Below are 22,952 nucleotides of genomic sequence, written 5' to 3' on the forward strand. Positions count from 1 at the left end.
TTAGTTGGTTTAATTGGGGTTGGGTTTAGTTTGGTTTAATTGGGTTGATGATTTAGGTTTGAGTTTAGGTTTTAGGTAGGTAGTTGGGTTTTAAAATTTAGGTTGATTTGGTTTCGCAAGTGAACATTTAATGGACTATAAAAATATTTGGATTTTTGTTTGGTTTTTATTTTATAAATAGTGTCGGGCCAAAATTGGCCTATTACAATGTGCTTTTCAATATAATCGCTTAACGCTATCTTTTTCTACCGAAAAAAGTCCGTAGGCATCACATAATCAGTATCAATACATTCCTCCACCACATCAGTATAATTTGGTAATACGCAACAAATGTTGGATTCTGTTATAATTAATAATATCTCCGTACCAACACATACATCCCGTACAATGCGCAAATAACCCTATTGGCGTGTCAATCGTATCCTATTCTTTAATACATTCACTCGGACATTTTTATCATATACAGTTTGTTAAAATCCCAACGACCATATACACAGTGTTCACTTTTCAAATAGCAATCCATTTACAATTTTAACCTTGTAACGTCATCATAAGCATACTATCCAATCATATAACAATGTCACATCCATTCGATATCATATATTTATTCATATTTGCCATTTAATTTATATTTTACGATTCATTCAATTTGATGCCAAATGACAATAATTACATAACAATTCAAACTATAAGTAAAACAATATAATACAAGCATATTATGAATTAATAAAATAAGTATCATATGAACTTACCTAACCAAAATAGCCACAAACACGACTTGAAGGACTAATCAGTAATTTTTCCTTTTTACACTTATCTATTGATTGGTTCAAATTCCAATCTATAATATAATTTAATTCAATTTATCAATATAATTTTTTCTAAAATAAATTTATAATTTTGTTTAAAAAATAAATTTATTGTTTTAGAAACATTAAGAATGATAATATTGAATATTTACTTTAACTAATTAATAATAATATAGAGGTTACCATTTCATTTGACTAAGGTAGGTCACACTTATTTTCAAAAGGAAGGAAGGAAATTTCCAGGCAAAACAATTTAAGATTTTAAAATATTTTATTGACGAAAGAAAGAGAGAAAAAAACCCGGTCCAAAACGGTTCGGTTTTTAAAATAAATCTATTATAAAAGTCCCTAATCCACCCACTCACTTCCGCTTTACTTTTCCACCAATTTTTTTTCTTTGACTGCGATTTTTTCTCTTCTTTTCCCAAAAAAAAAAAAAAAACAAAACCTTTTTGTATAATGTGAGATTAAATTTCTTGTTTTGAAGTTTGGGTTTTGATCAGTTATTAGCTCTCTTGATTGGGGAGTTTTCTGTTATTTCTTTGTGTAGAAAAAAAAAACAAAAAAAGAATCTTTTTTTTTTACTATCAAGAGAGATGAAGGTGACTGCGACGGCTGTGACGGTTGATTCCGGTTTTGGGGACGACCAAGTGTGGCCACCGGGGTTTCGGTTTCACCCAACTGATGAAGAGCTGGTTCTTTATTATCTAAAGAGGAAGATCTGTAAAAAAAGGCTTAAGCTTGATATCATTAGGGAAACTGATGTTTACAAGTGGGATCCTGAGGAATTACCTGGTAATTTTTCCTTTTCCTTTTAAACCCTGAATTTTTTTCTAGGGGGGTTGGTTGATTATCTGATTCTTGATACGAGTTTATTTTAGGGTATATGAGGGTTTGTTTTGGTGCTTTGACTTCATGTAAGTTTTGATTAGATTACCTTTTAAGGGAATCGTATTGATTTGATCTCTTATTTGATTTGTGTTTTCTTTATGGAAGCGTTTTTTTTTTTTGAGGAATATATGGCTATTGATTCTTTCATATACTAATTGTTAGTTTTCATCCATTCATTCTAAGATATATTTGGGTTCCGTTGACTTTGGTTGCACTCTAATTTGACTGTTCCTTTGGTTATAGTTTTTTTCGCTATTAATTGATTAGATGACTATAATTGTGCAATGGTGATGAGGTTTTCGATATGGTTTGTTTTTGCTCCTATTTTTTTGCTGTTTATTTAATGGATGGATTGGTTGTCTGAAAAAAAGTTAATCAGTAGATAATGTTTGCTCGTTAGTAGATTTAGGTTTCGCTTTGTTTGTTCGTATTATCAGTCTTCTAATAAACTAAACGAATGTTATCCAGGGCAATCGGTACTGAAGAATGGGGATCGACAGTGGTTCTTTTTCTGTCCAAGAGACAGGAAATACCCTAATGGAGCAAGGTCAAACAGGGCTACCATACATGGGTATTGGAAGGCAACGGGAAAGGATCGTTCTATTATTTGCAATTCTCGAGCTGTTGGAATCAAGAAAACTTTAGTTTTCTACAGAGGGCGAGCACCTAATGGCGAGCGAACTGACTGGGTGATGCATGAATACACCCTTGATGAAGAGGAACTAAAGAGGTGCCAGAACGTAAAGGTATGTAAGTGAGTTAATTTTGTTAACGAGCTTCTTGTTTTCATTTTGTATATGAGCTGTTTATTAATTCAGTGTTTCTCTTTTGTATTTCAGGATTATTATGCTCTCTATAAGTTGTATAAAAAAAGTGGACCTGGCCCTAAAAATGGTGAGCAGTATGGAGCTCCATTTAAAGAAGAAGCGTGGGATGATGAGGAATATTCTAGTAACCCTTTAGATACAATTACTCCTGTGAAGCCACCTAATGAGGCCATTCCTGTTGATAATGTAAAAGCTAATGTTCAATCTGAGTCTCCATTGAATGATATTGAGGAGTTTATGAGACAGTTTGCTGATGAGCCTGCACCTCCACAGCCGCAAGCTTATCATAGCCATGTATTGCATCAGGTTGTCAGTGCAGAAGAGACACAAAGTACTTTGCTGGATCCATCTCCAAGGGGTGTTCTCTTTCCCGAGCAACTTACAGTTCTCCATGGTCAAGCAAGATTTGAATTTTCAGAGTCGCCTATTTCTCAATTGCTGTTGCAGGAGGCACCTGAGGTCACACCTGTCGCCGACCACCTTGGTCAGGTACCTCAATTATGTGAGGAGGATTTCTTGGAGATTGATGATCTCCTTGGTCCTGAACCTTTGATCTCCAATATCGAGAAACCTGTGGAGAACAAGCAGTTCAATGAGTTGGATGGGCTGAGTGAATTTGACCTGTACCATGATGCAGCCATGTTTCTACAGGACATGGGGTCTCTTGATCAAGGAACAGTTCCATTCTTGTATGATAATATGATAAATCAAGTAAGTTACCAGTTGGAATCCCGATCTAATATAAGCCTGATGAATCAGCAGTATCTGCCCCATTCTAATCTAAACCTGATTGATAAGCAGTGGCAAAACCAAGCAAATGCAAATATGATGGAACAGCATTTGCAGCCTCAACTGAATGCGTCAGGGGGTAATATGTTGAACCAGGTGGGTTATCAATCTGGTCCAAATATAAACTCAATGGATCAGCAATCGGTGCTTCATTCAAGTGTGGACCAGGTGGATTACCATGGGCAGAATCAACACCTGCAAATGGATCAGATTAATGGCGCACTTTGGACACATGAGCAAAGTGGTGATGCTTTCATTCCATCTGGATCAAATCTTGGGAATGCTTCTCCAACTTCAGGTAGAACAAGTGTGGAAACCAATATGGATTTATTTGCGAACTTATTATCTTACGTTCCACTGAGCCATGCTTTTGTTTTGCACAAGCTGTCTTAGCCCATCCTGGCAGAGCTCTTGATGAGACTGATGGTTGGGTAGACATGCCAAAGTCGACATGGCAAAAAGTCTCTGTAAAAAAGGGGAATTTGACCCTGCTTCAAGAGCTCTTCTGATACAAGTATTTCATATATAGTCACTATAAGTGATTAGAATGCAAATATTCAACTTGTATTTTTTTCATGGGAAAAACTACTCTGAAATACTGCTAAACTGTAAACTTTTGCTTATACATGGTTATTTTTGTTTTATCGTGTTTAGGTTTTGTAAACAATGGCCCTAAGCAAGACCAAGGTAACAAAAATGATGGCAGTGGTGGTGGAAGCTGGTTTTCATCTTCTTTGTGGTCGTTTGTGGATTCAATACCTACAGCTCCTGCTTCTGCAGCTGAGAATCCATTAGTAAATCGGGCATTGGAGCGTATGTCTAGCTTTAGTAAATTGAGAATACATGCAATGAATACTGCAGTGAATGGTTCTGCTAGTGCTAGGAGGAGAAGCAGGAATAGGGGATTCTTTTTCATTTCTATTTTAGGTGCATTGTGTGCTGTCTTATGGTTCTTGATAGGAACAGTTAGGGTCCTAGGGAGATCTATCTCCTCCTGAATATATATATGTATAAGTTGGAAGTGAAGTGAAGTGAAATTATTGCATGGACAACATATATGCATAGTTTTAATATCTAACTAATTTTGAATGTAAAGGAAGAAAGTGATAGCTGAAGTAAGGAAATGAATGTTGAACCCCTTTTTCGTTTTGTAGAGATCCTTTTTCTTAACTAAATATTTAATCTGTTTATGTGTCCAATGTTCCATTTTTACGAGTCTAAGCCTCTGTATTTCAACGCTGATAATGTGAACGGAAGGGGATGGTATCTTCATTCATTGTCTATATATAGGGGGATCAGTGTTTATTATATATTTATCAAAATATGTAAGTTTTGCTTGAAAATTATGTATAGGAAGAATAAGGAAAGAAACCTTGTTGTAGGGCCAACGGGAAACATGGTTGTGTGTAGAGGGAAGAAGCGAAGGAAATAATAGTTCATTTAAGTCAAGGGTCTGCACTTCACTCTTATGGCAGGGCTACACACACATATACTCGTGAACTCGCTCATTTCTGATGTGTCCTACTGGGCTACTACCCCATTTCAATGTTTTTGCACACTGGAGTAGTATTTTTTGCTTTCTGTCTTACTGGACTGGTATTTCTTGTGATCTTTGTCACTAATAGAATTACTTCACTGTCATTGTTGCAATTTGAAGGTCATGTGTTTGAATGCCTTTATGTATTATTTTTTAATTTAATATTTTTGAGAGATTTATGACTAGTTTAGGATTTATGTAAAAATTTATTCTTCAATTCCTTCAGAATTTAGGTAAAAAAAGTATATAAAAAAAAGGGTTACTAAAAGAACAAAAAAAAAAAAATTATTCTATTCTTTGTTAGGATGGTTAAAAACATCTGCAAATTTATTTTTTAAAAAGAATGTGTAAGTTGGTTTTGTATAAATGCATTCCAGTTGATATTAAAGATTAATGGCATTTCCTATAAGTGATATTTTTGCCACCAAATTCTGTAGGAATCATGGATTTGCACGCTTGTTTCAATAAAATTTTTTAGAGTAAATTTCTATGATAAAATTAAAGCTATGTTCTTTGAATGACAATTCTTGAAAATAAAAAATTTCTTCTTTTTATTCCCCCAAGTAATTTAAATTTGTTTTCATTTACCACACTAACTAAAATTGAACCCTTTTTTTTTTTTGTATTCTAAAACAGGAACCAATTCAGAGATTGACAAATGTCTTAACCTGGTAAATTCCATTTTTCATTAATAATTTAATAGATAGAATAAATGAATGGCCCATTATAAAAATCAACTATTTAATTTAATCCCTTTTAAAATTTAGTTACCTTAAACCCCTTCAAAATCTTATAATTTTTGTTCCCTACCCTGCACCAAAGTTCTACCTTAGTACGGGTTAAAGTGTATAATCTCCTTTTTTCAGTCTCTTTGAAATTTAATTATTCAGTATAATCCTGTTTAACTTTTTAATTATATGTAAAAATTTCATTTTTTCTGGCACTTTGGATATTAATAATTCAATTTTAACCATTTTAATACAAATAATTTAGCTTTAGTCCTCCAAAATTTTTTAATTTTATTTTGATCCCTCCAATACAAATTTCCTGGGTTCCCCCTGTGCCTTAAGATTTGTAGTACAGAGGGTATATATATAACTTGAGGAATCATGTGAAAGCCTTTGAAAAGATAGCCGTGCATCATGTGAATCTGAATCTGCTGTACCTTGCCTTCACCATTTAAAACCACCATTCCCTCCCTCTTTGTTTCTCACTTATATAAACACTGCTCGCCCCATCACCAAACTTGGCCTCTTCCTTTCATCTTCTGCATGTCTATCCCATACGAGCAACAAACATGAAGAACTTCTCTTTTGGAGTTGGTTGTTTACTGCTAGTTTCCATTTTCATGCTGCTTTGTTTATTCACCGAAACCCTCCTTGTGCCCCTTCATCTTCACCATGGTAATCATCTTCGGTGCTAAAAATCTAATCATCCATGCCATTCATGCATTGCTTATGTTCTCTACATGCATGTGTGCAGCAAACAACCATGGGAAAGCTCCAACATTGGGAGATGAAGTAGTACAAGTGAACACTGAGGTTTGTTTCTCATTTAACTCGTAATTTAAATCGTGGGTTGGGTATAGAGTTGATTTGTTAATGCATGCATGCATGCAGGAAGGGAGAGGGATGGAGATGTACACAACAGGGTCGAGCTTGCCTGACTGTACACACGCCTGTGGGGCATGTTTTCCTTGTAAGAGGGTGATGGTGAGCTTCAAGTGCTCCATGACTGAGTCTTGTCCCATTGTTTATAAGTGCATGTGTAAAGGCAAATACTACCATGTTCCTTCCAAATGATATTTATTTGCACCTCTTATCCCTGCAATTTAGTTAGTAATATTGAAGAGACTGGATTGAAAGATTAGTGTTTATGAGAATGCTTGTAAATAGTAGAATTTATTTGCATTTTTGGTACTCGTATTAGAATTTAGTTGGTGTTTTTTTTCAGTTAGTAGAATGTGAAATTTCAAAATGTTTTAGCAATGAATTTTATCTGCTTTTTTTTTTCTAGTCACTCCTCTTTGTTCCCCCCTTTTTTTTTTTTTTACCTTATAGTATCTTCTTAGCATCCACTGCACAAGACACTAACAACAAATAAATTTAAGATATTTTTGGGTGTCTACTTAATACGAGTTCCAACCGTATTATCCCTAATATTTGTATAAATAGATAAATAAATATGCATATTTATATAAATAAATATTAATAAGAAAAATTGAATATGACATTAAAAAAATTAAAACTTGGGTGTGAATGATGTACTATTATAGGACGCTGAGGTTGATTTAAAAGGTCCACCGCCTCTGTTGAATGCAAGCAACATAGTTGGCGAGATTTGTATTTCAGGTCTTTTCAGCTCTGCTGTGCCAATAAAATTCAATTTTAGCAAAGCCTCCATTTATTACTCACTGACTCAATTAGTAAATAACCATCTGGGCTTCAATATCAATGTCCAACCAGATTGCCCAATCCAATATTTAGATTATTTTGTATATCATTTTCAAAAGCCATAATCCTGAAAATAGCCCCTAAAATTTTGCCTGATTATTCATTTTGGCCCTTATTTTTTTAAGCACTTTACCCTTCATTGTTCCAATTTTTATCGAATTGCTCTTTTTTTTTTTTTGGACAGAATTAGTGATGTAGCCGTTAGTTGGGGTGAACCGAATGTGTTTAATTACTACCATGACAATTCAAATATAGGATAATTTTTTTTTTGTCAAGGATATAATTTTAATATTTGTGGGATGTATCGAAAAGTTTGTAAGCACTTAAGACAATAATTAATAAATAATTGAAGAAGAACTCACGACATCATAACATGTTTTCTTATTTGACGGTCACATTTTAGATTTCAAGCAGGGTTGTTTTTTCCAGTTAAACTCTGATTATTTTAGAGATATTTAAAGGGGTCATTGTATCCCTATTTTGACATGTCAATAAGCAAAGACATTTCTTTGTAGGGAACAAGATGTAGTCACATATAAGTTCGGTGAGATTTTTCGTGATAATTATGGAAAGAATTTTGTCTTGAGTTATGGTTTTATTTTCGGGGTTTGATTTCTCTAGATTGTACTATTATTTGTTTATTCATTTAGTGAAGAGCCGATATATCTTTTACCTGTGATTTTTTTCCTCTTTTAGAGTTTTTTATGTAAAATATTTGTATTTATTACTCTCCATTTTTACTATCTAGTTGTTTATAAGGGTTAATTCTCAACAATATTTATCGAAAATAATCAACCATAAGGTTAAAGCATCCACCGTTCCCAATCCTCAAAACTTATAAAAGGCCAAACTCTAAAGGAATGACAAAACCTAAGGCATGGGAAAGAATATAAAAAGTATAAACGATACCATAGGAAACGAATTTGATTCTCCTCCTAACTTCAACAAAGAATCAAATTCTCCTTCCCAACATTGCCCTACTATATATATATATATAACTTAATTATTATTTTCAAACATTATCGACTGTTGTTGTTGGTAAATGGCAGACACGATCACCCACGATCTAACCGAAACCTTACAACTGACCAACAACAATGGATATGATCAGTACCTTAAAGAAGACGATGCAGACGAAACCAATTTCATTTACATCATCAACGCAATCCTCAGTGGAACCGCAAGGCTCAATGTCCTTTTACCCACAGCAACCATTCTCGGTTTCACCATTTTCGCTCCCCTCTTAAGCAATGACGGCCAATGCACCACCCTCAACAGATGGCTGTTGGGTTGTTTTTTAATGTTCTTAGCAGCGTCTTGTGTGTTCTTTACGTTCACGGACAGCTTTAGAACAGCCAAAGGAAGGTTGTATTATGGGGTAGCGACGTCGAGTGGGATTTGGACGTTCAATGCTGGAAGGAAGAAACCTTGTGTGCCATTGGATTATAGGCTGAGGTGGTGTGATTTGTTCCATGCAGTGCTGTCTTTGGTTGCGTTTTTGGCGTTTGCAGGGTCACATGGCGATGTTGTGGCGTGCTATTATCCGGGGATTCCGAGAAAAGTGACCAACACTGTTCCACTTGTGATTGGGTTTGTTGTGAGTGTTTTGTTTGTGGTATTTCCTTCGAGGAGAAGGGGAATTGGGTATCCATTCTTGTTGCAGGGTGAAGGTAGGAGCTCTAGATTTTGAAACATATATACTTCATATATTTGTATTTATGTAAGAATGCATAGTTGTTCCACTCTGCATTGGTAAAAGTATTATTGCCAATGAAAAATTACGTGCGCTAAAAAGTATTATCCTCTTATTATGAGTTTGAGAGAGATTACGGATAAATCTAAATATTATGTAAAAAAAAACAGATATGTTCATTAGTTAGGATCATTTCTTATTTTTTTCTTTTATTTATTTTTTGATAATTAGTCAATTGAATTGTGACTGTGTTTAAAATTAATGTGTCCCAAGTTTAAATCTCATCATATGGTTATAAAAAAGATAAAAATATCATTGTATTAATATTTGTTATTTTGTATATAAAATAATATTTTAATAAATTTTCAATTGAATTGGTATCTAGTTGATTCGTGTATATTAAAGTTTAGATAAAAGCCAATATTACAAAGAATTTACCACTAATAATTGACATTAACATTTTAAGAAAATTTAGATTTTAGAAAGGTTAAATTTTGCTATTAGTTTTTATATTATGTATAGTAGACCTGCTCATGAGTCGGGTTACCTGGCTCGACTCGAAGGCCCGCCCGAAATGTGGGAGGGTTTGGGCAAAAATATAGGCCCAAAAAATGGGCTTGGATAAAAAATAAGGCCCGTTTAAAAATGAGTCGGGCCTCGGGTAAGATATTTTTGGCCCGAGCCTGGCCCGGCCTGAATTCACTAAATGACAAAAAAATCTGCTATTTTTTTTGAATATTATTTTCTTGTTGTTTTCTCTCTATTTTGCTACCATATTACTATTAGTTGCTACTATTTTGTTGTTATTGTTTGGATATTGTATAAAACTTATTTTATTATAATTTTGTTATTATTTTAAAGGCATTGTTAATTTTGTTATTATTTTAGAGGTATTTGCTTGTTAAGTATCATCTATCTTAGTGCTATTTAAGTCTATATATTTTTAAAATTTATTTTTAATTTGTTGGGAAATATTTATTTTGATTTATTTTAGTATTTTTAATGTATTATATATATTTAAAATTATATAAAAATAAATACGGGCTAGCCGAGCCGGGTCCCAAGTTTTAGTATTTTTATTTGGGTCGGGCTTGGGCAAAATTTTAGGCCCATTTTTTGAGTCCGGCCCGGCCCATGAGCACCTCTAATGTATAGTCAGTAGATTTGATTTCTATATTTTAATTTGGTCAATTTAAAGTTTTTTTTTCAAATTTTGAAATTTCAATCTTGACCCAAAAAGTAACAGTTAAATATGTTAGATCAAATTTTATTATTAGTCTCATATTGTATGTATATGAAAATAACAAACCGACATTATATTACACATGTGACAATATATTTGTTATAAACTATTATAAAATAGTAAAATTTAACTCAACAAATTTAGTAATCACTCTTTAGGTCAAGATTAAACTTTCAAAATTTGATAAATACATGAACTAAAAATCAAATAACCAGGGGCGAAGCTAGAAAATTTTTTTAGGAGGGGTCGGATGAAATTTTAATTTTTTATAGTTTATATCTATATAATTTGTAAAGGATTAAATCGAATATTTATAATTTTTGGAGGGGCCAAAGTGAAATTTTATCTTTACTAATTTAAAATTTTTAAAAAAAATTATGAGCCTAAAATGTAATTTTATATTTTAGTGGGGGCCGGGGCCCATGCCAGCCCCCGGCTACGCCTATACAAATAACCAATTAGGTGAAATAAAATTGATTTTCAAGGTTAACCATGAGGTGAGCAAAACTCAATAGATTAAAAGAATTTGAGTTAATTGAATTGAGTTATTTAAATTAACTCAAATGAATTATTCGATTTTTGAATTTAAGTGGAGAGGAATTTTAAAATTGAAAAACCAAATAGATAAGAAAATAAATGGTGTAAATATCCTCACGTATCTATCAATTTTAAAAATAATAACAAATTCATCCTAAAAATTTAAAAAAATCAAAATAATTAATTTTTCAAAACTTTATAAAATTATAAAAATAAAAATATTATGAAATGTGAAATTAAAAATAATTTCTTTTTTCAAAATGATAAAATTGTGCCAATAAGTAAATTATTAAATCATTATAAAATAAAAAGAGATAAAAAATAAAAATAAAGAAATATGAAAGCAATAGAGAATGTATTTTATTGATCACAATGCTTCATTAGAGTCTCTATTTATAGGCATAAGAAGTATAAAAGAAGTAGAGATCTAATTCTAATAACTATTAGAATTTAAAATACATCAAAACTTTATCTTGATTATGATGGACATCCACTTAATAAGATATTCATAACAAAATCTAATTTATGATGTTAATATATCTTATTTTTCTCTTATTTTATTTTATTTTTTTCAAATATATACAATCTCAAAATTATATTATTTAACTTAAAATTTAGTTATTCATCAAAGTTTTTAATTTGATCTCATTAATTTTTTTTAATTTAGTTCAAACAAATTTATTGGTAAAAGTATTAGGCAGTTCTTCTACTTAGGAGGTGGATTGTCTTTCAGACTCTCTACCGAAAAATAGACAAATTAATCATTATACATTTTGAAACGTACAAGTTAGCCCATTTGTTAAATTTTATTTGTTGAAAATTATTTTTTATGGGTAAACTATAAAAATAGTCACCCAACTATGCATTTCGTTCTATTTTGATCATCCAACTATTACTTTTTTCAATTTAGCTACTAAATTTTTCGAAATTAAATATTTTAGTCACTCTAGTTGATGTGAGCTTTTTTATTGGTCTAGTAATAAATTTAGTGCTCAATGTTTACAATTTTTTTATTTTAGTTCTAATTCTAAAACAATCAATACATTTGCCCTTCATTTTTTACAAAATCTATCAATTTAATCCTAACTCTAAAAATTTAAAATAATATTTTTAAAAAATTCATTTTAGCCCTTTATAACCTATCGGCTAACCCATCTGAGATATTAAAATAAGAAAAAAGAATACCCTTTTTCAAGCCACTTGCAACAATTTCTTTTACTATAATTTAAGCTTCATACTAGACCATACCAAACCAATTGATTTGTAACTTATCTGGAATAGTTGGCTGCATTACTTTCCAAACAGATAATGTTTTTAATGCCTTTATTTTGTTTTGAATCTTAAAATTCTTTGTGTTTTATCCTAACATTTTAGAGTTATTTTGCAAATGACTTAAATGGGGTAAACTTACTCATGGGTCGGACCACCCACACAAAGCCAAAGGCCCACCTGAAAAATGAGAGGGTTTTGATAAAATACAAGGCTAAAAAAATGAACTTAGGTAAACTTTGTGCCTATTTTCTATATGGGCCGGGCCTTGGGCAAATTTTTTTTGGCCTGAGCTTGACACAAACCGAATATATTATGTTATAAAAAATATTTTATTAATTATATATATTTATATTTATATTAAATCACTAACCCAATAAAAATTAAACCCATATCCAAAGCTTAAAAAAACCTTATCCAACTAAATAACCCAACCCAAAATATAAAATTTTAAAAAATGTATTTAATACAATAAAATATTTATTATATATATTAATATAATAAAACATTTATTATATTTATGGTAGTGTTTTTAATATAAGTACTTTTGAATGTATTTTTAATGTTAAAAAAATTATTTTAACGCTTTTTAGTGCATTTAGTGTATTATATTTTTTAGAAAATATTTTTAAATAAAAAACTAGTCTAAAAAAATCAAATACGGTCTGGCCGGGTCCAAGTTTAGCTTTCATCAATTGGGCTAAGCTTGAACAAAAAGTAGGCCAAGTCAGGCTCAAACTTGAAAATTTAGTCTAGATATCTTGCATGGGTCTAGCCTAAAGTTGGCCCAATCCAAGCCATGAGAACCTCTAGAAAGAGGGTACTACTTTTTTTATTTTAATATTTCATACAGGTTAGCCGATAAATTATATAGGGCTACAAATGATTTTTTAAAATATATATATTTAATTTTAGAGTTAGGACTAAATTGATAGATTTTGTAAATACTGAGGGCTAAATTTATTAATTTTTTATATTTAAGATCAAATTAATAGAATGTGTAAATATTAGAGGGCTAATTTTGTTACTAGACTAATAAAAAACGACATCACTTAGAGTGACAAAAATATTTAATTTCTAAAAGTTTAGTAACTAACTTGAAAAATTGATAGTTGTATAATGAAAATAGAATGAAAATTAGGTAACTATTTTTATAATTTACCTATAAAAATAATTTTCAACATGCTCGCATAAACACGTAAAAATAATTTACACATTTAAATTATATAAAATTAATTTACAAATTTTTAATAAAAGACAAAAATACAATCCACCCTTAAATACAATACTTCTTCGTACTGTTACTCAAATTAAAATAACAAAATAAAACTATTAGTTTAAATAACTCAAAATATTTTAAGGTAAATTACACCAATAGTCACTCAACTTTGGGGTAGCTAACAAAACAGTCACCTAGGTTTCATTATAGTCACTCAACTTTTGAAAAATAATAAAACAGTTACTAACGTTATAAAAAAGTGAACAAAACAATCGCTGATTAACAGTTTTCGTTAGTGTTTTAACGGAACCGCTGATGTGTCAAGTTAACTATTGATGTGGGCAATTAACTTGCCACGTTGGTTGTCCATAGTGGAAACTCACCCAATTTAAGAAGAAATTAAAAAAACTAAAACCCTTAATAACAGAGGAGAAGAAGAAAAAGAAGAAGAAGAATAATAATAAGAAGAGACTATATAAAAAAAAAAAGTCTTCTTTGCTTAATTTGGCGGGGTTTGATTCTTTGCCATTGAAATACCATGTCTTTGCTCTTCTTCTTCTTTTTGGCTCTCTTCCTCTGTAACCTTCCACCATTGAAACACCATGTCTTTCCAAGATGTAATGCAATCACCAAATAGATAAATCTCAGCTTCACTAAAACACCTAAAAACAAAGGCATAAAATTTCCTTCAGATCCGAATTAGTGAAAAAGAAAAAAATTGACCCATTGATTGAACAAGCAAGGGAGTTGAATAAATTTGGAAATGACCCAGAAAAGAAAATCTTGCAAAAAGTGGGTCATTTCTTCAAAATTTGAAGATTTAAACATTTCCTGCCATGATCAGAAGTGAGGAGAAGCTTGGGTAAATTGCCTTCCCCTTATGTTATTGTGACCCCCAAAGCAACTACAATTTTGGTTTGAATCTGCAACATCCATGCCTGAGTAACTGTAGAGATGCAGTATGAGATTGATTTGAAAACTGGAGGCATCTCCATTTTTTTCTCTCCTCCTTCTTCTTCTTCTTTTTAAACCCTAAATTAGTATTGATAGGATTGTTAAATTGGTGGTAATCGGCCAGCTGGAGGGTTTTCTGACACCAAGCACGCCGTCATTTGCCATGTCACTTTGCCATGATGTTTGTGACAGGAAATGGAAAAAAGGATTATTTTGTCATTTTTCTAAAGTTGAGTGACTAAAATGAAACTAATGTGACTATTTTGTTAGCTACCTAAAATTGAGTGATTGTTACTGGAATTTACCCAATAATTTATTCGAGAGTACAGCTGACCCTAATTAGGCATATCCCGTGGGGGAAGATCATTGCTTGTATTAGTATATATATTTTTTCCGGGAAAACTTGTTTCCAGTCTCTACCTAAGACTTTCTTTTCAAACAAACAACTACTCATAATCTGACCGAAATACCCTTTGGTGCACTCACCATTCCAATAAGTATCGACTTCAAATTTCAATCGGCTTCACAGTCAAAGCTCCACATTCAAAATGAATGAAACGCAGAACTTAGAAGGAAACTAAAGAGCAAAGCAAGAAAGGCCAATAAAAATGGCAATCAAAGGTAGCACAGCAACAAAAACGGCAAAATCTCTGTTTCTCACATTCACTGTCCTTCTTTCCCTTTCTTTCTTCATCTTCTTTTTCTTCTTCACTTCTCCTGTTACTGAACCCACAAATTCCCTTCCCCAAACCTCCTTCCTTTCCTCCCAAAACTCCATCAAGGTCTACGTAGCCAACCTTCCCAGATCCCTCAACTATGGCTTACTCCAACAGTACTGGGATTCTGATCACCCTGATTCTCGGATCCCTTCTGATCCTGATCATCAGATCTCAACTGCCCATTTCTCCAAACCCACCAAATACCCTCCTTATCCCGAGAATCCATTGATCAAGCAATACAGTGCGGAGTACTGGATCATGGGTGACTTGGAAACCCCTCAAGGAATGAGGACGGCTTCTTTTGCTAAAAGGGTTTTTGATGTTAACGAGGCTGATGTTGTTTTTGTTCCCTTTTTTGCTACCCTTAGTGCTGAGATGGAGTTGGGATCTGGAAGCGGCGCGTTTAAGAAGAAAGCTGGGAATGGGGATTACTTGAGGCAAAAGAAAGTGCTGGATTTTGTGAGGAATACGGATGCTTGGAAACGATCGGGTGGACGAGATCATGTTTTTGTTCTCACTGGTAATGTGCCTAATTTTGTGTGTATTGAAATTCATTTGCTTATTGCTTTCCCCATTTAGCTTTTTCGGAATGTTATTGGGATCTAGTTATTTAGGATGTTTCGTTGTTGCTTTTTTACTACATATATATTCCTTTAAATGAATCCTTCCTTACTGTGTTTCTGTTAACTCTTCACCTTGAAACTATTGTCTTAGGATCATGTATACTTAAATATGTCAAGCCCTTGGTATCAGCTGTTCTTTTAAGAATATACTGCATTTATTGATATTTTACCATCAGTGCCAAAAGAAAAAAGGAAGTGGGAACTTAATTTGCATACTTTACAGCTTATGATTTAGTTTCTGGGTTGTCAGGTTATGTTAAACCTTGAAGTATTCTTTGACAGACCCTGTTGCAATGTGGCATTTCAGAGAGGAGATAGCCCCTGCTGTTCTACTGGTTGTGGATTTTGGTGGGTGGTATAGGCTTGATACAAAATCATCCGGTGGAACCTCATCAGACGCGATACGTCACACCCAAGTTTCATTGCTTAAAGATGTGATTGTTCCATATACCCATCTGCTTCCTAGGTTGCAGCTATCGGAAAACCAGAAACGACACACCCTCCTTTATTTTAAGGGAGCTAAACATAGGCACCGGGTTAGTATCAAACAACTCAACTTTGAATCTAGCTGCACTATGTGGTTTGCCAGTATATCATCCTATAAATGAAGGATCGATGACATTATTTTCTCTCTTGAATGGATACAATTCAACTTTGAGCTTCATTTTTTGAGTTGTTGAGGGGTACATGTTGGGCTTTATCTCAAACTCTTACTGTGTTGGTGATGTTATTAAAATTTTCAGGGTGGCTTGGTTCGAGAAAAATTATGGGACTTGTTGGTTAATGAACCAGGAGTAATCATGGAAGAAGGGTTCCCAAATGCCACTGGAAGAGAGCAGTCAATTAAGGGGATGAGATCATCTGAGTTCTGCTTGCACCCAGCCGGTGATACTCCCACTTCATGCCGACTTTTTGATGCAATCCAAAGCCTTTGTATACCCGTGATTGTCAGTGACAATGTTGAGCTTCCCTTTGAAGGGATGGTGGATTACTCTACATTCTCAGTTTTCGTAGCAGTGAGTGATGCATTGAGACCGAATTGGCTTGTTTCTCATCTTAGAAGCATTTCTGAAAAACTTAAGAACGAATTCCGTCAAACCATGGCTAAGGTTCAGCCTGTGTTTGTGTACGATAATGGCCATCCTGATGGTATCGGACCAATCCCTCCCGATGGTGCCGTAAACCACATTTGGAGAAAGGTTCATCAAAAATTACCAGCGATTAAGGAAGCCATTGTTCGAGAGAAAAGAAAACCGGCGAATACATCAATTCCTTTACGTTGCCATTGCACCTAAATGTAAGATTAAGACTCTTTTCATGTTTTTACGTGTACTTGATTCATTTTTTGTTCAGCTTACATGCACTTGATTCTTTTATCAGCTTGCATAAATGATAAATGCAATGTAGTTTTAGTTTTTGTCATTAGTCGTCATTAAGAGTATGCATATTAATGTAGTTATTGACACAATGAAAAGTTAAAAGCTACACGGTTCCAATGTAATTGTTTTCTAATACATCTATCTCAAATTTTTTATTTTTATATTCAACCTCCACGTAGAGAGAACTACAAAATCAATATTTTAGTTAGGGCATGTTTATTTCACTGAAAATAGCTTTCAGAAAATAATTTACTTTCCTGTACAAGTTAATATTTTCTGATGCTTGGATGAATCTGTGTAAAATATTTTCGGTTGTTTTAATATATTTCTTAAAAATATTTCATAAAACTATTTTCAATTAAACATACATTTGAGATTTTCTTATCTTTTCATTGTTTAATTGAGTTTATTATATATATATATATATATATATATATATAAATTTATATTTTACATTAACTTTGTATATATTAAAAATATTTTGTTAAATTCATGTTAATTACAATGTTATTTTTTAGTTACATGACTATCAAGTGAGTTTTTGTTTATTTAAAAAGTGACATTAACAAAATTAACAAAAAGAAAAATAATATCAACAATTAAACTTGATTTTTAAATCTGAAAAGTAGAGGCACTAAATTTTGAAAATAATAATACAAAGACTAAATTGTAAAATTGTGAAGAGTACATATATTTATAATATATTTTAACTTTTATACTACTGAAATATTTATTATTAATATATTTATAATTGTAATAAATATTTATTATTAAAATATTAATATTGAACATTTTCAATAATATGTTAAGAATGTTATTAAAATTATTATTTTTAGAATTTATTATTAAAGTAAAAATAAAATATTAAACAATTTATTAAAATAATAAATCATATTAATTATATTAATAATTTATTATATGATTAAAAATAAATAATTGAATAGGTATGTTAAATAATATTAAAAATATAATATCTTATATTAATATTTTAAAATTTTAAATATTTTAAAAATAAAAATAAAATTATTATTAATATAACAATATTAAGCATGATTTAATTTAATATTTACATAAAAATAAAATTACTTATAGAGTAGCTTTTTTTCGAGAATGACTTATACTTTTCAAGAGGATAATTCATTTTACGGAAAAATACCTTATTTTACGTTAATCAAACTGTTTGTTGTTATACAAACACAAAAAAATACAAAAATATTTTCCTAAAATTTTTTGCATGTAAACAAATAGACTATTAAAGTTATTTTTCCATCAATATTATTTTCGATTCGTGAGAATATGAGTTGGAACATTTTAAAATGTTTTTATCCTCCAAGAGATAAGATAAAATTATAGATAATTTTAAATGTTGTAATAATAGATAGTTTTGGTCGTGGTATAAATAATGACACTCAAAATTTATGTTAGCTTGCCTCCACAAGCTTCTCCGTTAATCACAGCCAAAAATGATGAAAAAGAAGGGTTAAAATATGCTATAGTACTTATGTTTTGATAAAATTTGATATTTTGTCTTTATATTTAAAAGTTAAAGATTAAGTTTTCTTTATATAAAAATTTCAGTTCAGTTATTAAAATTGTAAGTATTTTTTTAAAATTTATCAATTTAAAGTTTTGATTATACTGTTTTCATATAACATAGTATATGATTGATATAAAATAAATATAATACGTTTATAAATTTTGACAGAAATTAATAATAATTAGATTAAAATTTTTAAATTAAAAAACAAAGGAAATTTTAAAATTTAAAATATAACTACTAAATTTAAATTTTATAGGAAGACCAACAACATAGGCATATATTTATGTAATTTATGTTTATTATTTATGATATTCCCAAGTAAAGGAAGCATATTGAAGTAGAAATTTATCACCGCCTTAGTTGTTGGTACTGCGTTTGTGGTGGTTGAAAAGTTTGTTTTACAAAATTTCTTTCTGAAAAGTTTCGTTCAAAATTACAGTGAAAAAAGACCAATTTACTCAAAAACGCCCATTTCCAAATAAAATTACAGAAATTGGCCAACTAAAGCATTATTTATGGAATATGACCAGTTTTGGCAAAACATGATTATGTGGCCGCGTTTTAGGGGGAAATTTCTAGCAAAACATGCTCTTGGGGAGCGCTTTGTGCCACGTTAGCAAATCGCTCCTACATGGATGCGTTTTGCTGATGTGGCACAAAGTGCTCTCCCTGAGACGCGCTTTGCTCTGTATTTTTATATTTAGGGATATGTCCATGTTTAGCCCCTAGAGTTTTTAGGGTTTTAGTAAAATTTTAAAATTAATCAGTATTTAGTGTTATTTTATAAAAATTATTTAAATTAGGGTTTATGATTTTTAAATGAATTAAGTAAATTAGGGTTCTAGAGTTTTAAATAAATAAAGTTAGGGTTTTAAATAAATTAAACTAGGGTTTATGGTGTTTAAATAAATTAATTAAATTAGGGTTTAGTTTTTAAAAATAATATTGTGTTTATTTTTAACAAAATTGACTATTTTTGTAATGACCGAATTTTACCGTTACGGAAAATTATATTTTGGTATTTGTTTCTAAAAATGAATTAAGTAAATATTTATTAAAAATATTTACGAAGTTAATTGAGTGATTAATTAGAGTTTAATTAAGTGGATTAGCTTAAATTAAGGATAATTGGATAAAAGGATTAAATTGAATATAGTGTGAAAGTTTAATTATAGAATAAAGAAAATTGAAGGGACTAAATAAGTAAATAAGCCAAAAAGAGTGCCAAGTGTATGGAAAAATAAAGTACAAGTGTAATAAATATAATACACACATTTGTAATATATGTATGTATTTGCTTATTATTTAAGTAAATATTAATGTATTTATTATTATTAAATTGATATTATATGATAAATAAATAAAAAGTTGACAAATGTATGGTATGTATAGGGACATGTGTAATATTAGTATATGTACATTTGTAAAATACATGTATATTTACTTATTATATAAGTTATTATTAAGTTATTATTATTATTATGTATATATAAAACAAAACAAAGTAAAAGAAAAAGAAAAAGAGTCGAAAGAAATAGAGAAGAAACGAAACAGGGGAGAAAGAAGGAGAAAAAGAAAGGAAAGAAAGGAAAAAGAGGAAATAGAGATTTTGAAGCTTGGAAGTTTAATGGCTAACGTTGTCTCGGGAAATCTCGGCTAAGCAAGGACAAGACAAAGACAACGGGAGTTAGCTTGGAAACTACGATTTGTGTTTCTATAATCCGAACTTAATATTTAATTGTTGAATTTATTATTTAATGTATAGGGTGATGCATTGAAAAGTGAAATTTAATTGTTAATTATTATATTTTGATTGAATGTTATGGTAAGTAATTAAGGTAAGTATTATTGTGTTTTATGATTATTGAAATGAATCAAAATGTATATTGTATTGCAATTGAATTGCATGTAAATTGATATGGAAAAATGTAATAAATTGAATTGAAATTAAATTACGAATGAAATTGAAAATTTGAAAGCTTACTGAATACCCTATTAACAGTGTCGGGCTAGTCGGATATAATTGGCATGCCATAGAATTGGAAGTGTTCAGGGATATTCCGACTGTGTGTCGATGAGACACTATATGTGTCGACTACTGGACTGTTCCGGATTCGTTCCGAAGAGGTACTCCGTACCTGACTGTTACTGTTCTGGATTTGTTTCGATGAGGTACTTTGTGTACCGCTCATCATTCTTATCTTTATCTTTATTACCCTTACGGTGTATTTTGGCTTCGGCCGATGAAACACTGTATACTATTCCTGGTGTGTGTGTTGGATCCGTGTATCCGTCCAGGTCCGAGTCATGTTAATAGGGGTAATGAAAAGTATTAAAGACTGTCTGCTACTGAATAATTGACTGTTATAGAATAAACGACTGATACTGAATAAATGAATATTACTGATTAACCGATTGTAATACCCCTAACCGTATTCATTGCCGGAATAGGGTACGAGGCATTACCGGAGTTTACAAATTAATTTTTTTTTTTATATTCAATATAGCCCCTTTATAAATATCTAACCTTCCCTGCAATATTAAATCGAGACCAATCCACATCAACCAAATCAATTCAACATATTTTCAAGATAAATTCATGCATATTTATAAGATAACGTCATCACATATCTAAAACCAGGTTTGTTAACCATACTAATGGCTAACATTACATTCATTTCACGTTAACATTTACTTTGTTAGCTTATACATGCCATTGATTTCCAAAATAAAGTTTCTTTATATACCGAAATCCTGAGGTTGACAGTGTGATGTGTCTCCAACCAAATCCGACCTCCGAGCTCTTAACACTACAAAACAGGGAAAAAGGAAACGGGGTAAGCACTTTGTGCTTAGTAAGCTCATGTAACAAGAATTATACTTACCTAATATTTTCAATACAATATAATAAACATTCATATATCCATTCAATGCATTATTACCCTAACATGCACCAACTCAACATTCAAGTTAGTACAATAATTTCCATGTATCAATAATATATATACCATGATTGACTCGTCAATACCATGATTTCCATTTCCTTGTTATATTTCCATATTTATCCCGTTGAATTTATCGAAATTTCGATGGATTTTCAGAGGTACACATTTATTGTACAATTCCGGGTCTGTCAATTCATATTCATGTGCGCACATATCCATTTCAGAGAGCACACTCCCGTGAACCTCAACCTTGCAGCGGGATTACCAGTCCAGGCTAAATCCCCTGCAATATAAACTCATAGAGTATTGTCGGGATTACCGGTCTAGGCTAAATCCTCAGCGACAATTACTCTAATGAGCTTGGATCTAAATTACCGATCGAGGCTAAATTCAGACCTAATTCAAATTACCCGTCCGGCTAAATCCATTTTACACATATTCTTCGGAGGGCTATATCAAGATAGGATCACCCGTCCGGCTAGATCCTTTTACCGTCAATTCCTTTTCAGAGATCCATCGAATTTTCCTTTCATTCAACCGGATTTCTTCCCATTTTATCAAATATATCAATGTTTCATAAATTTTCATACAATGAACATTCAAATCATTTTCACATAAATAACATACAATCTCAAGCATTTAAGAATATAATTTAAGTTACATGAACTTACCTTGATACTTGTTTGTAAACAATAAAATCTACTAATCCGAACTTTTTCTTTCCTCGATCTAGCTTCAGATTTAAATCTTCGGATCTAAATAAATAAATTTAATTATCAATTTAATACATTTCATGTTCATATGCAACATTCTCTATAATTCAACTATTATTTATAGTTCATTTAAAGCTGTCTACTTGAGTCATAGTCACTAAATTATTTATAACTTGAGCTACGGAGCTCCAAATTAAGATCTGTTAATTTTACCTAAAACTAGACTCATATATCTTTTTACCATAAAATTTTCAGAATTTTTAGTTTATCCAATAAGTACAGTTTATTATTTAAATTCACCCCTGTTCTGCTGTTGATAGTTCTGACCCTTCTTCACTGAAAAATAATTATCTCTTCATACAGAATTCAAATAATATTCTTGTTTGTTTCTCTTAAAAATAGACTCATTAAGGATTCTAGACATATAAATTTAAGCCCATAATTGTTTTTATTAAATTTTTTATGATTTTTCAAAGTCAAAACAGGGGAACCCGAATTCATTCTGACCTTGTCTCACAAAATTCATTATATATCAAAATTTACAAATCCATTGCTTACACTATTTCTTCTATGAGAAACTAGACTCAATAAGATTTAATTCCATATTTTTTTCATCTTCTAATTCTATTTCTACAATTTATGGTGAGTTTTCAAAGTTAGTATACTGCTGCTGTCCAAACTGTTTTTGTGCAAGCTGTTTATTACCATTTTTCCCCTAAGCTTTTAATAAATGATAATTTCGTCCCTACTCAATTAGACTCTCAATTGAGCTGATTTTTCTCAATTAACATTTTATTCTATCACCTTAAACT

At 31.2% G+C, this 22,952-nt stretch overlaps 4 protein-coding genes and 1 long non-coding RNA gene across 6 annotated transcripts; 4 read left to right on the top strand and 1 right to left on the bottom strand.

The window, feature by feature from the left end:
* The first annotated feature begins 1,143 nt into the window (after positions 1 to 1,143).
* Positions 1,144 to 4,491, top strand: LOC108476148 (NAC domain-containing protein 17-like). Of its 2 annotated transcripts, XM_017778264.2 has the most exons (5): positions 1,145 to 1,604; positions 2,169 to 2,446; positions 2,540 to 3,238; positions 3,329 to 3,614; positions 3,971 to 4,491. In XM_017778264.2, exons 1-5 carry the CDS (start codon positions 1,406 to 1,408, stop codon positions 4,312 to 4,314), a joined length of 1,806 nt encoding a protein of 601 aa, XP_017633753.1. In that variant the 5' UTR covers positions 1,145 to 1,405; the 3' UTR covers positions 4,315 to 4,491. The 2 variants fall into 2 exon arrangements, with proteins under 2 accessions (XP_017633751.1, XP_017633753.1); XM_017778262.2 differs by having other exon boundaries at positions 1,144 to 1,604; positions 2,540 to 3,614.
* A 1,579-nt stretch (positions 4,492 to 6,070) lies between these two features.
* LOC108475708 (protein EPIDERMAL PATTERNING FACTOR 2) lies at positions 6,071 to 6,841 on the top strand. Its single transcript, XM_017777689.2, has 3 exons — positions 6,071 to 6,256; positions 6,336 to 6,394; positions 6,473 to 6,841. The coding sequence occupies exons 1-3, from the start codon at positions 6,151 to 6,153 to the stop codon at positions 6,653 to 6,655; spliced, it is 348 nt and encodes a 115-aa protein (XP_017633178.1). The 5' UTR covers positions 6,071 to 6,150; the 3' UTR covers positions 6,656 to 6,841.
* On the bottom strand, positions 6,491 to 7,221 carry LOC128290642 (uncharacterized). Its single transcript, XR_008280425.1, has 2 exons — positions 7,121 to 7,221; positions 6,491 to 6,677 (listed from the first exon to the last, which is right to left on the bottom strand). It is a non-coding gene; the product is annotated as an uncharacterized LOC128290642 (long non-coding RNA).
* A 1,075-nt stretch (positions 7,222 to 8,296) lies between these two features.
* Positions 8,297 to 9,210, top strand: LOC108475786 (protein DMP2-like). Its single transcript, XM_017777767.2, has one exon. The coding sequence runs from the start codon at positions 8,349 to 8,351 to the stop codon at positions 8,994 to 8,996; it is 648 nt and encodes a 215-aa protein (XP_017633256.1). The 5' UTR covers positions 8,297 to 8,348; the 3' UTR covers positions 8,997 to 9,210.
* A 5,348-nt stretch (positions 9,211 to 14,558) lies between these two features.
* Positions 14,559 to 17,064, top strand: LOC108474564 (probable arabinosyltransferase ARAD1). Its single transcript, XM_017776528.2, has 3 exons — positions 14,559 to 15,460; positions 15,846 to 16,099; positions 16,307 to 17,064. The coding sequence occupies exons 1-3, from the start codon at positions 14,830 to 14,832 to the stop codon at positions 16,856 to 16,858; spliced, it is 1,437 nt and encodes a 478-aa protein (XP_017632017.1). The 5' UTR covers positions 14,559 to 14,829; the 3' UTR covers positions 16,859 to 17,064.
* The last annotated feature ends 5,888 nt before the right edge of the window (positions 17,065 to 22,952 follow it).

The sequence above is a fragment of the Gossypium arboreum genome, chromosome 3 (genome assembly GCF_025698485.1).
Source record: "Gossypium arboreum isolate Shixiya-1 chromosome 3, ASM2569848v2, whole genome shotgun sequence".
Taxonomy (NCBI): Eukaryota; Viridiplantae; Streptophyta; class Magnoliopsida; order Malvales; family Malvaceae; genus Gossypium; species Gossypium arboreum.